This window comes from Budorcas taxicolor, chromosome 7, assembly GCF_023091745.1.
Source record: "Budorcas taxicolor isolate Tak-1 chromosome 7, Takin1.1, whole genome shotgun sequence".
NCBI lineage: Eukaryota > Metazoa > Chordata > Mammalia > Artiodactyla > Bovidae > Budorcas > Budorcas taxicolor.
The window spans coordinates 62312848-62330660 of record NC_068916.1 but is presented as its reverse complement, the minus strand read 5'-3'; the positions used below and the strand labels follow the sequence as shown (position 1 = coordinate 62330660).

Sequence of the window (17813 nt, the reverse complement as noted above, 5' to 3'; positions counted from 1 at the left end):
AGATCCTTGCTGACAGCTGAGAAAGTGTTAATGCTGCTGAGGAGGGGAAGGAAAGCTTCACCCTTGTCTGCCTAAGTCTGGGCAGAAAGTTGTAGAGATGCTTGGTGAAATGTGCAAGGGAAAGGCATTTCTAATTTATTCTAATAATCACCTTGCTTAAAACCTTTGGTGGCTTTTCATGTCTCTGACTTAAATCCAATCTCCTGTTCCTCAGCACATCAGTAACCACCTGGGTTACCTCTCTGCTCACCTCTGGCCCTCAGCCCTGGCCACTCTGGTCCCTTCCTGCTTTTTCAGCATTCCTTCCCACCTGAGGGCCTGACACTTGCTGTTCCCTGTCTGTCACCTCTCCTCCTCATCTCTCTTTTCTCCTGATCATGGCGGAGGGCCTGGCCTGTACAAGCACTCAATACATATTTGTTGACCGAACTGAAGAGGACATGCCCATCCCCAGCCTGACCCCAATCACATAGTAAAAAGAAGTAAGAGAACCTGTTGGGCTGACAGTGGCCACAAAGGATGTGCTCTGAAATCGCTAGGAGACATGTGATGACCCTCCTAAAGAAAGAGACAGAATGAGAGAAGTTCAAGAGGAGGGAACCATGTGGCTTGCGAGGCTTAGGAGGGACTCAGAGAGGTGTCAGATAAGAAGGTGGTAGAGTTACGTTTTACTGCCTGGTGTGGGCTGTAAGTCCCTCCACAAAGCCTTTGGTGCTTCTGGAGTGACGATTTTCCTTTTCAAATGCGACAGCACACTGAGCTCACGCTGGAGCAGCAGGGAGGCCCCTTAGGGGCCACAGCCACTGTCCTGATTCGTAGCCTGCTTCACCCACAGGTGTCAGACAGCGGCACCCCGCCCCTCTCATCTTCCACGTCGGTCAAGGTGCACGTCAGGGAGCAGAGCCACTACCCGCCCTCCGCCCTCCCCCTGGAGATCTTCATCACCACTGGGGAGGAGGAGTTCCAGGGCGGCATGGTGGGCAAAATCCACGCCACAGACCGAGACCCGCAGGACACGCTGACCTACAGCCTGGCGGGAGAGGAGGGCGTGGGCCGGCGCTTCTCAGTGGGGGTGACCGATGGCAAGATCATTGCCTCCCACGCGCTGCCTCGGGGCCGATACACGTTCAATGTCACAGTCAGCGATGGAACCTTCTCCACTGTGGCTGGCGTCCATGTCCACGTGTGGCACATGGGGCCAGAGGCTCTGCAGCGGACCATGTGGATGGGCTTCCACCAGCTCACCCCGGAGGAGCTGGTGAGTGACCACTGGAGGAACCTGCAGAGGTTCCTTAGCAACTGGCTGGACATCAAACGAGCCAACATCCACCTGGCCAGCCTTCAGCCAGCAGAGGCCACGGCTGGTGTGGATGTGCTGCTGGTCTTCGAGGGGCACTTGGAAGCCTTCTCCAAGCTCCAGGAGCTGGCATCCACCATCGCTCGCTCAGCCAAGGAGATGGAGCACTCGGTGGGAATTCAGATGAGGTCAGCCATGCCCGTGGTGCCCTGCCAGGGGCCAAGCTGCCAGGGACAAATCTGCCAAGAGACCGTGCGCCTGGACCCCAGGGTTGGGCCCACGTACAGCACAGCCCGGCTCAGCATCCTGACCCCAAGGCACCGCCTGGAGAAGAACTGCTCCTGTAAAGGTGAGAAACGGGCCTTCCCCAGGACACCCAGTGCTGCTGGGCCTGGCCAGCCCAACTCCAGGGCTGGAGATCCCAACACAGGGCTCTCAGTTTAGTTAGAGGGATGTTTTCACAGGATTAAGGGCCATGGACCACCACGAGACAGGTATGGCCTCACAAAATCTCATCATGGAATAGCACCCTAGTTCTAGTCACTTTTTTTAATTTTGAAAATAATGGTAAGAATACAAGAGACAATTCAGATCACAGCTAAAAGCACAGACTCTAGCATCAAGTTGCCTGGGTTCCAATCCTAGCTATGCCCCTTGTGAGCCACGTGACCCAAGGAAAATTAATTAACCTCTCTGTGCCTTTGTGCTACTGTAGGGATTAAGCAAGAATTAAATGTTAAGTGCTTGCTAAGAAAAGTGCCTGACATATAGAAGGTGGTCAATTAACCTGAGTCAGTAACACTACTACTATTATTACTACAGTCTGATGGGTTTAACCTTAGCATTCAGAGTAGGCAGCTCAGGTTCAAATCTGAGTTTCTATCATTTACTAGCTGTGTACCCTTGAGTGGGTTATTAAAACTCTCTTTCTCCTTCTTTTGACCTGAGTTCCCTCTCTTCAACGCTTCTCTTCCCCTCCTCCCAATCCCCCTCCCCCCAAGTCAATCCTCTTCCCTAGGAATCTAGAGCCCTGACAACTGATAATCTTATTCACACTGAGGTTTTAAGGATTTAATAAGTTGACTCACTTCTGGGGAGGGTGGATTTAAAAAACAAAATCTGGGGAGGGCATTGCTTAATATAACACAGCATTTCTCAAAGGGGTTTCCACAGAATGCTATGTCCAAGGGCTAACGGTAGGTGGTCCACATTAAAGGGTCGCATGGTCAAATGAGCTTGAAAAACTCAAGTTTAGGTGAAGTTTCAGACCCCTCACTATGCAACAGTGCGTTAGCAATTGCTATGGGGGATGGGGCATGCAGGACCTTATGGAAGTTTCAGCTACATTATTTGTCACTATTTGCTTTCTTCTTGACTTCTTAACAGCATATCATGTGGGATGTGCTTATTCAAATGATTACACTCCTAATGATGAAGGAGATATCTTGAGGCAAAAAGCCTTTGTAGTGTTCCTGAAATCACACATATATGCAAGATCCTCTCCAACTTGGCCTCCTTCTTCCCCAAGTGATGTCAGACTCTACATGGAAACTATGGAGGATTTTGATATCAACCAACATACTTGGTTGATATTTCTGGCTCGATTCGCGTTTCCTTCATGGTTTGAGCTCATAGTTTCTGACCCAGGCTGGGACCCAAGGCAAGGGTGCCTGGGGCCAAAGAAAGGTGTGCAGGGTGATGGCCCCTGTCTAACAGTGTGACCCTGGACGAGTTACCCCACACCCTCGTTTCTTCACCTGTAAAATGTGAGCAATGACACTGCTTGCCACTCAAGAGTTGAGTGAGACAAAGTCGGTTCCAGTGCTCCGTGGTGACCACTTGGTGTGGAGGTGACACCTTTGGTTGCTTTCACAGGTACTGCCGTGAGGTTCAGTGGTCAGAGTTTCGGGCGGTACCGTCTTCCGGAATTTCAGAACGGGCACATACACTTCCGCCTGAAAACACTCCAGTCACAGGCAATTCTACTGTTCAGCAATAAGACAGTGGGTCTCTCCCTGAAGGTAAGGAACCGCCACCCTGAGAGATTTCCTGGGGGCGTGCCAGGCTGGGGAGGTGGGGTGGCATGGGCGTGGCCAAGAAGGCAAACTTCCGCAAAGAAATCCTTGCGTGGTTTACCGTGATCCTGGGTGTGACTCTCGAAGGTCAGAATATGAGACTTTCTAGTTACAATGGCCAAAACCACCCCACTTGGGGATGCATCATGTCCTAGTACAACGTTGGGCTGTTCTGTGGGATGACAGAGAGCCTCTGAAGATAGAAACAGAGATGCATGAGGCCACCTAGACCTGGCTGATGCTTTTATCACTTTTGCTGAGTAACAGACCAATGTTCCCCAAGATGGATTGGACCTAGGGGGCGCTCAAGATGACAAACTCCGCGTTAAGGTACATCGAATCATATGGAGGAAAATGAATTTCCTTTCTAAGGGTCTTTCAGTCCTTCTGATTATATCTGTAGAAAGTCTCCTAGTGCCTGCCTGATTTTAACACCTCCATCACACATGTCCATCTCCCAAAGAGAAAGGAGATTTTGGCAGCTAGTTCGTGCTAAGTTGCTTCAGTTGTGTCTGACTCTTTGCAGCCCTATAGACTGTAGCCCAGCAGGCTCTGCTGTCCATGGGACTCTCCAGGCAAGAATACTAGAGTGGGGTGCCGTGAGCTCTTCCAGGGAATCTTCCCTACCCAGGGATCGAACCCACGTCTCTTATGTCTCATGCATTGGCAGGCGGGTTCTTTATCTCTAGCACCACCTGGGAAGCCCCATTTAGAATTTTTAAAATATTTGTTTATTTTTACTGCCCTGGGTCATCATTGATGCGCACAGGCTTTCTCTAGTTGCGGCGAGTGGAGGCTACTATCTGGTTGTGGTGCTGGGGCTTCTCATTGTGGTGGCTTCTTGTGTTGCAGAGCATGGGCTCTAAGAACAAGGGCTCAGTAGTTGTGTTGCTCTGCGGTGTGTGGGATCATCCCACAGCAGGGATCTGTGTCCCTTGCGTTGCAAGGTGGATTCTTCACCACTGGACCACCAGGGAAGCCCTAGTTAGAACTGAATTCATTTAGCAAATATTTATCAAGCATTACTATGCAACAGGCACTCTCCCAGGTGCTTGGGTCTTATCAGTGGAAAAGATTAAAAAAAAAAAAACCCTCTTAGAGTTTTCATCCTATGGTGAGAGACTGACAGTAAACCTAGTAAATCAGAAAATTACAGAATTTGTCTAAATGTGATAAGTGTTTGGGGTTAAAAGAGAAGAAAAAAGGTTAAGGGGGATCAGGAATGTGGGAAGTTACCATTTTAAATAAGGTGGTTAGGGAAGGTTTCATTGAGGGTCTAGTTATGTAGACCTCTGGGGGAACAGCATTCTAGGTAGAGGGAACAGTTGTTGGTAGGAGATTGCTTGGCATGTTTAAAACCAGCTCCGATGTCAATATGGCTTGAGTGAAGTGAGCAGGGGAACAGTAGTAGCACAAGCTGAGGTCTGATACATAATAAGATGAGATGAGATCATATCTATAAAAAGTTCTCAGGCTATTGAAGAACATTGGGTTTTATTCTGAGTAATATAGGGGATGTTAAAGGTTTTGAGCAAAGAATTAAGATGTTTTGACATATGTGAAAAGGGTCCTCATGGCTACTGTGCTGAGAATAGACTTTAGAGGAACAAGGATGGAAGTGGAAAGACCCAGCCCAAAGGGAGTAATTCTGGTGAGAGATGATGGCAGTTTAGATCAGGGGAATGACTGTGGAACTGGGAAGAAAAGAGTTGAGATGCTGGAGATATTTTGAAGGCAAAGACAGCAGGACCCTGGAGGAGCTGAATGAAGGTTAGGAGAGAAAACAAAGAGTAAGATGTTGACCTGCAGCAACCAGAAGGAATGGAGTTTCTGCCAACAGACCTAGCTAAGGATATGGATAGAGTAGATTGGAGAAGCGGGGGTGACCAGGAGTTCCATCTTGGACATATGAGCTTGAGATAACTATTAGACCTACTAGTGGAGCTGGACAAACAAAATCTAGTGAGAAAGTTCTGGGCTGGAGGTGAAGATCTGAGATTCTTCAACATACATGTAGTATTCACAACCATGAGACTGGGAAGATCACCAAGGAGTGCAGGTTAAAATGAGGGTACATCAAGGATCTATCCTTGAGATACTCCATCACTGAGAAGTCAAGAGAAGAGGAGAATCCAATAAAGGAGAATGAAAAGATGCAACCAGTGATGCTGAAGGACAACGAACAGAGTATTGTATCTGGGAAGCCAGATGAAGGGTTTATATTAAGAAGGAAGCAGTGGGGCTTCCCTGGTGGCTCAGTGGTACAGAGTCCATGCAGAAGACATGGGTTTGATCCCTGGTCTGGGGAAATCCCACATGCCTCAGAGCAACGAAGCCCATGCACCACAACTACTGAGCCAGTGTAGAGCCTGGGAGCCTCAACTACTGAACCCATGTGCCACAACTACTGAAGCCCGCATGCCCTAGAGCCCAGTGCTACGCAACCAGAGAAGTCGCTGCAGTGAGAAGCCCAACTGCTGAACCCATGTGTCACAGCTGCTGAAGCCCGCATGCCCTAGAGCCCAGTGCTACGCAACCAGAGAAGTCACTGAATGAGAAGCCCGACTGCTGAACCCATGTGTCACAACTGCTGAAGCCCGCACGCCCTAGAGCCCAGTGCTACGCAACCAGAGAAGTCGCTGCAATGAGAAGCCTATGCACTACAACTCGAGAGTAGCCCTCACTCTCTGCAACTAGAGAACAACTGTGTACAGCAACGAAGACTCAGCACAGCCATAAATAAATAAATAAATAAAATTACATATAAAAAGAGAAGGAAGCATTGAGTGATCAGCTCAGTCATATTCTGCTAAGAGGTCAAATAAGATACAAAGTGACATCAATCATTGGATTTGGCAACAAAGAGGACGCTGCATACTCTGACATCAGTGGTTTCTGTGTCATGATGTCACGGTGGGTAGGAGTGGAATTTTACTACAAAGAGAAAGCAAATAAAGAAAGTACAATCTGGCAAGAGATGTGGGTTCAATAAAACTTTTTTTTTTTTTTTTTAAGATTAGAGCAGTAGGGACTTCCGTGGTGGTACAGTGGCAAAGACTTATGCTCCCAAAACAGGGGACCCATGTTTGATCACTGGTCAGGGAACCAGATCCCACATGCCAGAGCTAAGATATTCTTATGCCTCAACTAAAGATCCCACATGCTACAACAAAGGTCAAAGACTCTGCATGTCACAACTAAGATCTAGGAAATAAATACATAAATATATATATTTTTTTAAAAGATTAGAGCAATAGCAGCATGCCTATATGATGCCCGGAATGATCCAGTAGAGAATGAACAAAGATATAGGAAGGAGAAGAGATAGTCAGTGGTCTCTTGTCCAATCTATAGGAGGTTAAGAAGGGTAGGGTGGGATCTAGTGCACGAATAGAGAGATTGGCTTTGGACAACATGGACAGATGTGATGGTGACCATGCCTATAACTTCCCATCTGGTCACTGAGAGCGAGGATGGGGAGAGAGGCATTAAGGGTCTAAGGAGAGAGAAGTTGTGAAAATAGTCATCTGGGAGAGCGAGGGGACTAAATAAGACAGTGAAAGTGTTAGTCGCTCGGTCTTGTCCGACTCTTTGCAAAACCATGGACTGTGGCTCATCTGGCTCCTCTGTCCATGGAATTCTCCAGGCAAGAATACTGGAGTGGGTGGCCATTCTCTTCTCTGGGAGATCTTCCCCACCCAGGGATCGAACCTGGGTCTCCCGCATTGCAAGCAGATTCTTTACTGTCTGAGCCAACAGGGAAGCCCAACCAAGATAGTACAATTGTTGGGTAGTACGAAGGACACAGTTGAGACTCATGGCCATGAAATTACAGGGAGACCGATAAGCAAAGGCTGTGTGTTACTCCATAGCCACGTTCAGCTCCATGATACCTATACAGAGTAGAGGGAAAGTTGAGTTTTAGCTGATTTGTGTATTTGCCAAGTGAGGTCTACCAAGTTGGAAAGGGAAAAGAATTTGTCTATGGACTTTTAAGCTTGATAAGGTGAGGAGTGAGGACATGACAGAAGGGAGAAACAGTGAAAAAATGGAGGGATCAATGGAGTTGTGGTCTTTGGTAAGTGAAAGCAGTGATTTAATAACAATGTTTTGTATAAGATGTACTTATAAAAAAATTTTTTTTAATTGAACAATAATGGCTTTACAGAATTTTGCGATTTCCTGTCATACATCAACAAGAACCACCCATAGGTACACCCATGTCCCCTCCCTCCTGGGCCTCCCTCCCATCTCCCTCCCCATCCTACTATTCAGTCTGTCACCATGCCCATATTTAAGTTCCCTGAGTCACACAGCAAATTCTCATTGGCTATCTATTTTAGATATAGTATTGTAATTTTCTATGTTACTCTCTCCATACATAAGATATACTTATTTTTTACATTCTCTTTCCTCAATGGTTTTCTATTTGCTGTAATAATACGAAACGTTCTTTTTAATAAAGGTATGTATAGTATTCAACCAGGGCAAAAATTGGCAAGATTGTGTACAAATGGCCAGCCTCTAGAAAACACCGGCTTAGACCTTCATAGTTCACCCAGAGGAAGCTCTGCTTAATCCAGCTCTACTTAATAGTTTCACTTTGTTGTTGTTGTTGCTCAGTTGCTAACTTGTGTCCAACTCTTGGTGACCCCACGAACTGCAGCACACCACCCTTCCCTGTCCTTCACTATCTCCCAGAGTTTGCTCAGACTCATGTCCATTGAGTTGATGATGCCATCCAACCATCTCATCCTCTGCCATCCCCTTCTCCTCCTGCCTTCAATCTTCCCCAGCATCAGCATCTTTTCCAGTGAGTTGGCTCTTCACATCACGTGGCCAAAGAATTCGCGCTTCAACTTCAGCATCGTCCTTCCAGTGAATATTCAGGGTTGACTTCCTTTAGGATTGTCTGGTTTGACCTCCTTGCAGTCCAAGGGACTCTCAAGAGTCTTCTCTAGCACCACAGTCTGAAAGCATCAGTCCTTCAGTGCTCAGCATTCTTTATGGTCCAGCTCTCACAGCCATACATGACTACTGGAAAAACTATAGCTTTGACTGTATGCACCTTTGTCAGCTTGTGGATCCCCTGAAATCATCTTTAAGATCCACTTCAAGAACTGCTGAACTGTTGAATAAGGGAGTGAGGGTGAAAGGGAGGTTTTTGGTTTCCCTGAAGGCTTAGGAGAGTAGGACACTAGAGAGGCCTGTGAAGAAGACTCCAAAAGACAGGGTCCAGAGAGATGTCTCTGGGCCTCAGTTTCCTCATCTGTGAAATGGAGATGCTACCCCTGCCCAGGACATTCCATGGAGAACAGCGAGGGCCAAATGAGACCACAAATGGAAGTGCACCTTGAGGGGTTTTATGCTCTACAAATACAATATCTAAAAAAAATACAGCCTTGAAAAATCACTACCCCTCTTACCTGTAAGAATACACTAACATTCTTTGCACTAGCAGCTTCTGAGCAAGGTTTTTTCTAAGCACTTCTTGGTTTTGCTGATGGTCATCTGGGTTTTCTTTACAGCTGGTCAACGGAGTGCTCCAGCTGGAATATCACTGCCCAGGTGGCTTCTATGGAAATCTTTCCTCCCGGTTGCACGTGAATGACCACGAGTGGCACTCTGTTTTAGTGGAGGAGATGGACACTTCCGTCCGCCTGTTGGTTGACAGTGCAAGAAGCACCTCCCTTGAGCTCCCAGAGAACTGCCAGGGTCTGAAGCCTGAAAGGGACCTCTTTCTGGGTGGCCTCGTCCACTCGCATTCTTCTCCAAATGTCTCCCAGGGCTTTGAAGGCTGCCTGGATGCTGTTGTGATCAACAGAGAGGTGCTGGAGCTGCTGGTCCATGGCAAGAAGGTGGCCAGTTTGCTGGAGAGGCGGGCCCTCACTGAGTGCTGCTTCCCCAGTGACCAGTGCGGCCGGAACCCATGTCTCAATGGTGGGAAGTGCTCACCGACTGGCGGGGCAGGTAAGGCTGTGGCTGACCCCGAGGCTTACCGCAGGAGCCTCTGCAGAGGACCCTGACATGCTGAACTAGCAATCATGGATCACTGTAGAGTTGACTGAGTATATTTCTCCAACACAGCCCCTTGAGGGAGAGAGGGGAGAGGGAAGTAAAGCTCTGTTTTACTGCTCAAGAAACCACTGTGCTACAGAAGGGATACCTGGAAAGGTAAGGGAATTCAGCCAAGGTCACAGGGCTGAAGTTTGAGACAGGCTCAGGGTGCAGATCTCAGTGGAAATAATTCCTCCTTTTCCTTTACTGTCTGGTGAGTTGGGCTTGGCTAGGTTTATACTAGAGAAGGCAATGGCAACCCACTCCAGTACTCTTGCCTGGAAAATCTCATGGGTGGAGGAGCCTGGTGGGCTGCAGTCCATGGGGTTGCTAAGAGTCGGACATGACTGAGCGACTTCCCTTTCACTTTTCACTTTCATGCATTGGAGAAGGAAATGGCAACCCACTCCAGTGTTCCTGCCTGGAGAATCCCAGGGACGGGGCAGCCTGGTGGGCTGCCATCTATGGGGTCGCACAGAGATGGACACGACTGAAGCGACTTAGCAGCAGCAGCAGCAGCATGTTTACACCAGGGGAGGCCAAGAGTCTTCTTCTCCTTCAACAAGAACTATCTTTCTACTTTTTTTTTCTGGATGGGGGAAGGGGGTGAATGGGGACCTCCATATAGAAGGCTGAGGTCAATACATCCGTGTCATCATTGGTGCATGCTAAGTTTCTCTTTCTTACTGCCCTTTATACTCCACTGCCTTTTCCCTTCCCCAAACTCATAGGTAAACATTTAAAGTGTGTGGTTTTTTGTTTTTTTTTTTGCCATACTGCACAGTATATGGGATCTTGGTTTCCTGACCAGGAATCAAACCCTCACCCCTCAGTGGAAGCATGGAATCTTAACCACTGGACCACCAGGAGGTCCCTAAAGTTTTTAAAAGTGTCCTTTCAACATGCATGAACTATATTTCACATGCTTGAATTTTTACACTCTTCCATCCACACTGCCACAAGTAATTCTTTATTCTAATTTATTTAATTGGAGGATAATTTCTTCACAATGTTGCATTGGTTTCTGCCATACATCAACACGAATCAGCCATAGGCATATATATATGTCTCCTCCCTCTTGAACTTCCCTCCTACTACATTTAATTTCAGCTCAATTTGCCAAGGTGTGCATGTGCTTACCTTTCCCCTCTCCTCTTTCCTAGCAATGGACATCCCACTTCCATCAACAGGGCTGCACTGAACATCCTTCCATGTCATCTTATGAACCTACATGAGAACTTTCACACACACACACACATGAAATTCACAAACCCAGAGTATACCAATACTTTGACTAAGTCAGGTCAGATTGCTCTCTAGCATGGCTGCAGCAGTCTGTGCTTCCACAGCAAGTGCATGGGGTTCCTAAGCACCTATATCCCTGTCAACACCTGGCACTCTCCCATTTTCTAATGTTTGCCTGACTGATAATACTGTCATTTCTACCTGAGATATCCAAGGAGTCCATCACTTCTGTGTCCCCACTGCCATAAGTCTGACCCCAGCCCTCACCACCTCTCATCTTCTCTTCTGCACCAGCCACCTCCTTGCTCTCCTGCTTCTGTCCCTCCACTAGCATCTTCCAGCAGGACACCAGAGCCATCCTTACACAGTGCAGATCTGAGCACATCACTGTCCTGCTCAGACCCTAGTGGCGGCTTCCCCTTGCTGTTCAGCTGCTGCTGCTGCTACTGCTAAGTCACTTCAGTCGTGTCCAACTCTGTGCGACCCCATAGATGGCAGCCCACCAGGCTCCCCCGTCCCTGGGATTCTCTAGGCAAGAACACTGGAGTGGGGTGCCATTTCCTTCTCCAATGCATGAAAGTGAAAAGTGAAAGGGGAGTCGCTCAGTCATGTTCGACTCTTAGCGACCCCATGGACTGCAGCCTACCAGGCTTCGCCATCCATGGGATTTTTCCAGGCAAGAGTACTGGAGTGGGGTGCCATTGAAGGAGTCCCAATTTCTTACTCCTGCCTATGGCTCGCATGCACTGGACCCTTCACCTGCCGGCCCTCCTGCTCCCACTCTCCCCTCTGCTCCCTAGGCTCACCCCCGCCCCGACCCCTGGTGATATGTCATGCCCTCTCTGCATCTTTGCATACGTTCTCCTTTGCTTAAAGCATCTTCTTCTTTGCCTCTCTATCTTTTTGCCTGGCTAATTTTTACTCATCCTTCAGGTCTGAACTAAAATACCACCTCCTCCAGGAAACCTCCCCTGGTCCCTAGTTTAGGCTAGTTTCCTCCCCTAACACTTCCTTTCAATAAAACAAGTTTTTATAATAATTACTAATATACTGATATGATATATAACTGTCTCAGTTTGATCCCCCCCACAGTTACCATTTGCTTGTGGTGTAACTCTGAGCCAATGTCATACATTCCCAGGCCTCGCTTCCTGGCCAGCCATCAACTTCCACCTGTCCCCAGGTGCAAGGACAATAATAATAACTAATGATGAGGACCATAACAGCAACCAATCTCAGAGCCAATGGGTGGGTCAGATGAGCTAATACTTGAAGACACTTAGAACAGTGACTACACTGAATAGCATTGTCTAGGATGACAATGATGATACCCATTAGTATCTGTTAGATGACTGTTCCCTGTAGGCTGTAAGTTGTTTAAGGGCAGGAATCAAGTCTTCTTGCCCAGCTGAGCACCACTGCCCAACACGGAGCATGTGGCAGAGGGGAGCACTCAGTAGCTAAGTGTGGACCCCGGGATCTGCAAACACTCAAGGTCCCCCTCCATCCTGGAGGCTCAGTCCACCCGCAGTCACCAGACCACGAGGCCAGTGTGTCCTCTCACCTCCTTGCCCTTTCCTCCCAGGATATGTCTGCATGTGCCGCCCACAATTTTCCGGGAGGCACTGCGAACAAAGAAAGGAGAACTGCACCTCAACTCCCTGCCTGGAAGGTGGAACTTGCATCTCCTCCCCTGAGGGAGCCCCCTGTGTCTGCCCTCACCCCTACACAGGAGACAGGTAAGCACAGGAGAGGCCCCCAGCTGTGGGCTCCTCTCCCTGAGGTTGGCAGCACCTCTGCCCTCTGAGCCCTAAAGAGGCCAGTGGGCAGCCAGGGGCCGAGTAATCCAGCGACCTGGCCTCGTGGCCTTTTCCATGGGTCAGGCCTTCTTCCTCCCATCACCTGCATCAGGAACACCCCACAAGGGGAGGCACTTGCTATTCAGACAGACCGCCCAAGCCCTCTGCTGAACCCAGTGGACTGGACTCGCCAGGCTGGGGTCCAGGAATCTACTTCATACCAGCTCCTCAGGCATTTCTGGTCTTTGCTGAAGTCTGAAAATGCTCAAGTTCTTATTCTCTTGCTCTGGCCCCTGACTTTCAGAAAGTGGCCTGGGGGCAATGATTCCCCTCGGGACAGGCTCCACTGTGGACTCATGCCCCACCACTAGCTTACCTGGGCCTTGTGTAATGCTGCCCTGGGGTTGCCAGGGAAGGAGAGTCACCCACGATAAGCCTAGACACAAAGAGGCTTCTGGCAATTCACTGGTTTTATGAATTCCCAACTTGGAAACCTTTAAAAATCGAGGGAGACATGAAAAATAAAAATTCCTGGAACAATTTATTTGGAATCTCCAAGGAAGGAGGCCTGGGATTCTATTTATAACACACTCCCAAGGGACCCTCCACCCTGCTGTCAGTGTGTATGTAAGAGATCCAGTGGTGTGGCCCACCCACCCATTTTACAGGTGGGGAAACAGACCCAGAGAAGGAAAGGGCTTGTCCAAGATTCCCCCATATGTTTATCTTAAAGTCCTTTCTCTCAGCACCCGGTCAGGGAGCTAAGATCCCACATGCCACGGGGCAACTAAACTCACAGGCTGCAACTACTAAGCCTGAGTGCTTCAGAGCCCGCCTGCTACAACTAGAGAATCTGTGAACCGCAAAGAAAGCTCCTGCATGCAGCAACTAAGACTCAAGAAAGCCAAATAAATAATAAATAAAGAGGGGACATGGAAAGGCCTATATAGTGACTGCGTCCTCTACTTCTCTGTCCCTGCAGGTGTGAAATGGAGGCCAGGGGCTGCTCAGAAGGACACTGCCTCGTCACCCCTGAGATCACAAGGGGGGACTGGGGACAGCAGGAGATTCTGATCATCATAGTGGCCCTGCTGGTCATCGTCGTCATCTCCACGGTGCTTCTCTTCTACTGCCGCCGTTGCAAGTCACACAAGCCCGTGGCCATGGAGGACCCAGATCTCCTGGCCAGGAGTGTGGGTGTTGACACCCAAGCCACACCTGCCATTGAGCTCAACCCCCTGAGCACCAGCTCCTGCAACAACCTGAACCAAATGGAGCCAGGCAAGACCTCGGCTCCAAATGAACTTGTCACTTTCGGACCCAGCTCTAAGCAACGGCCCATGGTCTGCAGCGTTCCTCCCAGACTCCCGCCAGCTGCGGTCTCTTCCCACCCTGACAACGAGGCCATCATTAAGAGGAGATGGTCAGGCGAGGAGATGGGTCAGTATAGCCACAGGCTGTTAGCCTCTGGGATCGATGGGACAGGGCAGTAGATGGAAACACTCCATTATCTGAGACATGAGGGTTTTCAGCCACCATCCAGTCCACGAAGGGATGTGGTCAAGGTCAGGGTGCACTAGTGGGCTGGACCAGACTCCAGGCCTCTGGACTCAAGAGTCTATGCCTCGTTCCACTGAACTGTGATGCACTCGTCTAAATTCCAAGTCACTCCCCAGGACTGACGTCCATGGCAGAAACCCACAGACCCTGGATGGGGGTGGGGAGGACCCATGGGGTTAAAAGGGAGCTTCTGTATATATTTACTTGGGTTTCCCTGATGGCTCAGCTGGTAAAGAATCCACCTTCAATGCAGGAGACCTGGGTTTGATCCCTGGGTTGGGAAGACTACCTAGAGAAGGGAAAAGCTACCCACTCCAGTATTCTGGCCTGGAGAATTCCATGGACTGTATAGTTCATGGGGTTGCAAAGAGTCGGACACAACTGAGTGACTTTAACTCACTTACATGTATAGTTACACTTTTCTGGAAAGGGAGAGAGAGAGGCAGTTGTCTAGTTGGCTAGCCACCCAGTCTAGAGGTACAGCAGCCTTGGGCCAGACCTGGCTCACCCTGAGGAGGGATCTTCACCCTCCTCTCATCTTCAGCTCAACAGGAGGTGAATTTGTAAAGTACTTTATGTTTCCAGACTTACTTACTAATAGTTCAACAGTTATTGGCATTAACTGTCTGCCATTAGGGTAACTGGGACCCATATAGACACAGTGACTTGTTGTAACTCTCCCAACTCTTCAGGGATAGAGGTAGGACCAGGGATAGAGGTAGGACCAAGGATGCCTGATCACCAAGCTTCCAAGCCACGTCTCATGTAATCACTCCCTGTGATAGACACCATCACATCTCCTAGTCCAAAAGACATGTTTGTTTCCTTCAATTAAGGAGACAAAACTTACCAGTAGGATTTTGATGGAGCTGCTGTCTCCAGGAATGGGAGTTGGCTGCATGGAGCCATTCAGATTCTTCCCTTATTCACTGACCCTTGAAGCTGTGGCACAGATTTGCAAAATGGGCTGGCTTTGAGTTAAACCTCTGGCTTTCAACTTGGCCCCACTGGATTCTAGATATTAATTTAAGCTGCCAGAGACAACACACACAGATGGGCCACATACCCACGGACTCCTTGGCTCTTCTCTGCCACATGCTAAGTCATGTACATTAGCTCTAAGGCCAGCTGGAACCTTCACCTGGGAAACTCAGAGCTCACCCTATCATGTGTTCCCTTTCAGTGTACCCAGGCGGAGCCACGGTCTGGCCCCCAGCTTACTCCAGGAAGGAACACTGGGAGTACCCCCACTCCGAAGTCACCCCTGGCCCTCTGTCACCGTCGCCTCACTGCCACCAGAACCCAGCCATGATGCCAGACCCCAGTGGCCTCTACGGGGGCTTCCCCTTCCCACTGGAGCTGGAAAACAAGCGAGCACCTCTCCCACCCCGTTACAGCAACCAGAACCTGGAAGATCTGATCCCCCCGCGGCCCCCCAGTCCCCGGGAGCACCTGCCGGCTCCCTGTCTCAATGAGTACACAGCCATCAGCTACTACCACTCGCAGTTCCAGCAGGGAGGGGGAGGGCCCTGCCTGGCAGAAGGGGGCTACAAGGGGGTGAGCATGCGCCTCAGCCGGGCCGGGCCCTCTTACGCCGACTGTGAGGTAGGGGGTGGGCACCCCCTGGGCCGGGGCCAGCCCCAGGCCCCCCCCAACTATGAGGGCTCTGACATGGTGGAGAGTGATTATGGGAGCTGTGAGGAGGTCATGTTCTAGCTATCCTCAGAGGGAGGCAGGCAGGAGGCTGAGGACCTGACACCTCCCCTCCAACTGGTGGGGAGTGAATTGAGCATGGCTGGGAAAGAGGGAGGGAAGCCCCCATACCCAGTCCAAGCTGCCAAATCTTGAAATGTGCTCTTGCAGACCCCAGCTGGTCCCTGAGGATGGAGGGAAGCTGAGGGTAGAGCTCCAGACACAGCACCAGGGCCCCCAGCAGAAAGGGGGTGCTCAGAGCCGTTAGCCTGGAAACCCAGGAAAAACTGACTCCTGGGATAGGCAAGAGGCGGTGGGCCCCCCTGATGGTCCCCAGGGATTCAGAGCCTGAACTAGTAGGCTGACCCTGACGGGCACCCTCTTAGACTTGCCCACAGCTGTGCTCTGCAGGCCATGGCGGGCCTGTGCCTCACAGGCAAGTGCCACACCTGCTGTAGAGACAAGGCCCAAGGTCACAAGCCCTGTGGGGCAACAGGGGCTCTCCAAGGGGCTGAGAGGTGAGCAGCAGGTGAGCAGCTACCACATGCCACCTGTGCACCCTGCCTGCCAGGCACTGGAGGTAAGCTGATGAGCCTCGGTGACGAAGGTTCCCCAGGGGCATCACTTGGCCTCAGTCTCCTGGTGGTCCCACTCCTCTAATCTAACTCCAAGCACCTTGTCCCTCCTTTTCTAAGTCATGTGACTTTCTACCAGCCAGGGCCTGCCAGGATCTGTGCAGCCCTGAACCATCTTTGTTAAAGAATTCAGACCTCATGAAACTCTGGGCTCTTCAGCCCAAGTTTCGCAAGCACTTTGGGCCAAAGGCAAGAAGGGCACGATTCTTCATTTTCAAAATAATTCTTGGGCACTTTTCAACCTTGCTGTCTGGATGAGCTGCCCCATAGGGACTCAATGTCCTCCCTAGACACAAGGAAGTCAACTCTTGCGCAGGGAAGGGTGGCAGCAGGGAGTCAGACACCAGGAGGGTCCTCTCCTGCCCCTCTGTCTCAGAGACCTGCCAATCCAAGTATTATCTGCAGTGACTCAACCCTATGCATGGAGGGTCAGTGTGGGCGCATGTCTGCACACATGAGCATCCATGTATAGTACGTGTGCACATGTGCAGAATATATGTAGCCAGGAGTGAGAGGGACCAGAGCTTCTGGTGGCCTGGCCACTCCTTCCCCTGCCACTCTGGTCCACTGCTTCTTCATGTGTGTTGTCTAGGGAGACAAAAGAAAAAAGGAAGAGAAATGGTGACTCTTACCCACAAGGCTGCTGCTTACAGCTAGGGGGAGCTGTGTGGGTGAAAGTGTGTCTGTGTGTGTGGTTCACGGCTGTGCGGGCGACTGTGAGCGTGAATGATGGGGTGCCTGGTTTCATTCCTCATCTGTTGTTGTTTTTTTAACAATAAAATATCTTTTTTACTGTTTATCTTTTTCTTTGTCACCTAGGCTGTTTGGGGTTGGGTCAGGGGAAGGTCACAGGGGTCTACTGGCCATTCCAAGCTAAGGTTCATGGAGTCTGGGGGTTGGAAGGGACCCCACAGGTCACTAAGCACCATGATTCCCTTGCAAAACAGCTAACCTGCAGATCCCTGAGTTCCACCCATACATACAAAATCAGAACCTCTAGGGGTGGGGCTTAGGCACTGTTTGGAAAACCGCCTCTAGTTCTGACACAGCGGGGCACAGTGAGTGGACAGGTCTGCTAAGGAGCGAGTAAATGAAAGGCCCAGGACAAGACTTTAGGACTGCTGACCTCTGGCCAGCACCCTTGGCACCACATCGCAGTGGCCAGGCTGAGGGGGCTTAACATCACAGGTCTTGGGAGGCCAGTTCCCTGAGGCCCAGAGTCATAGCTCACCTTGAGGCCCAGCTGGATGTGAATGTCGCCAGGCAACCTGGTCCGTGCAGGCCTTGCCGGTCCATCACTGAGACTGGAGGGTCTGGTCCCTGCTGTCCAGCTCCCAATGCAGGTAGGCAGAGAAGGCATGTGCGTGGGTGGTACCACAGCCGACAGAGGCTCAGGGGTCCAATGGGCTCGGTTCCAAACCAGCTCTGCCACATCATAACGTGGCCTCAGGCA

The 17813-nt window shown here is 50.0% G+C and overlaps 1 protein-coding gene across 1 annotated transcript in view; it reads left to right on the top strand.

The window, feature by feature from the left end:
- Positions 1 to 15749, top strand: part of FAT2 (FAT atypical cadherin 2) — a 61060-nt gene extending 45311 nt beyond the window's left edge. The window contains exons 18-23 of the mRNA XM_052642857.1: positions 836 to 1646; positions 3173 to 3318; positions 8901 to 9342; positions 12260 to 12413; positions 13456 to 13913; positions 15217 to 15749. Coding sequence (XP_052498817.1) covers positions 836 to 1646; positions 3173 to 3318; positions 8901 to 9342; positions 12260 to 12413; positions 13456 to 13913; positions 15217 to 15749 — 2544 coding nt within the window. The remainder of the gene's footprint in view (positions 1 to 835; positions 1647 to 3172; positions 3319 to 8900; positions 9343 to 12259; positions 12414 to 13455; positions 13914 to 15216) is intronic.
- Positions 15750 to 17813: the final 2064 nt, after the last annotated feature.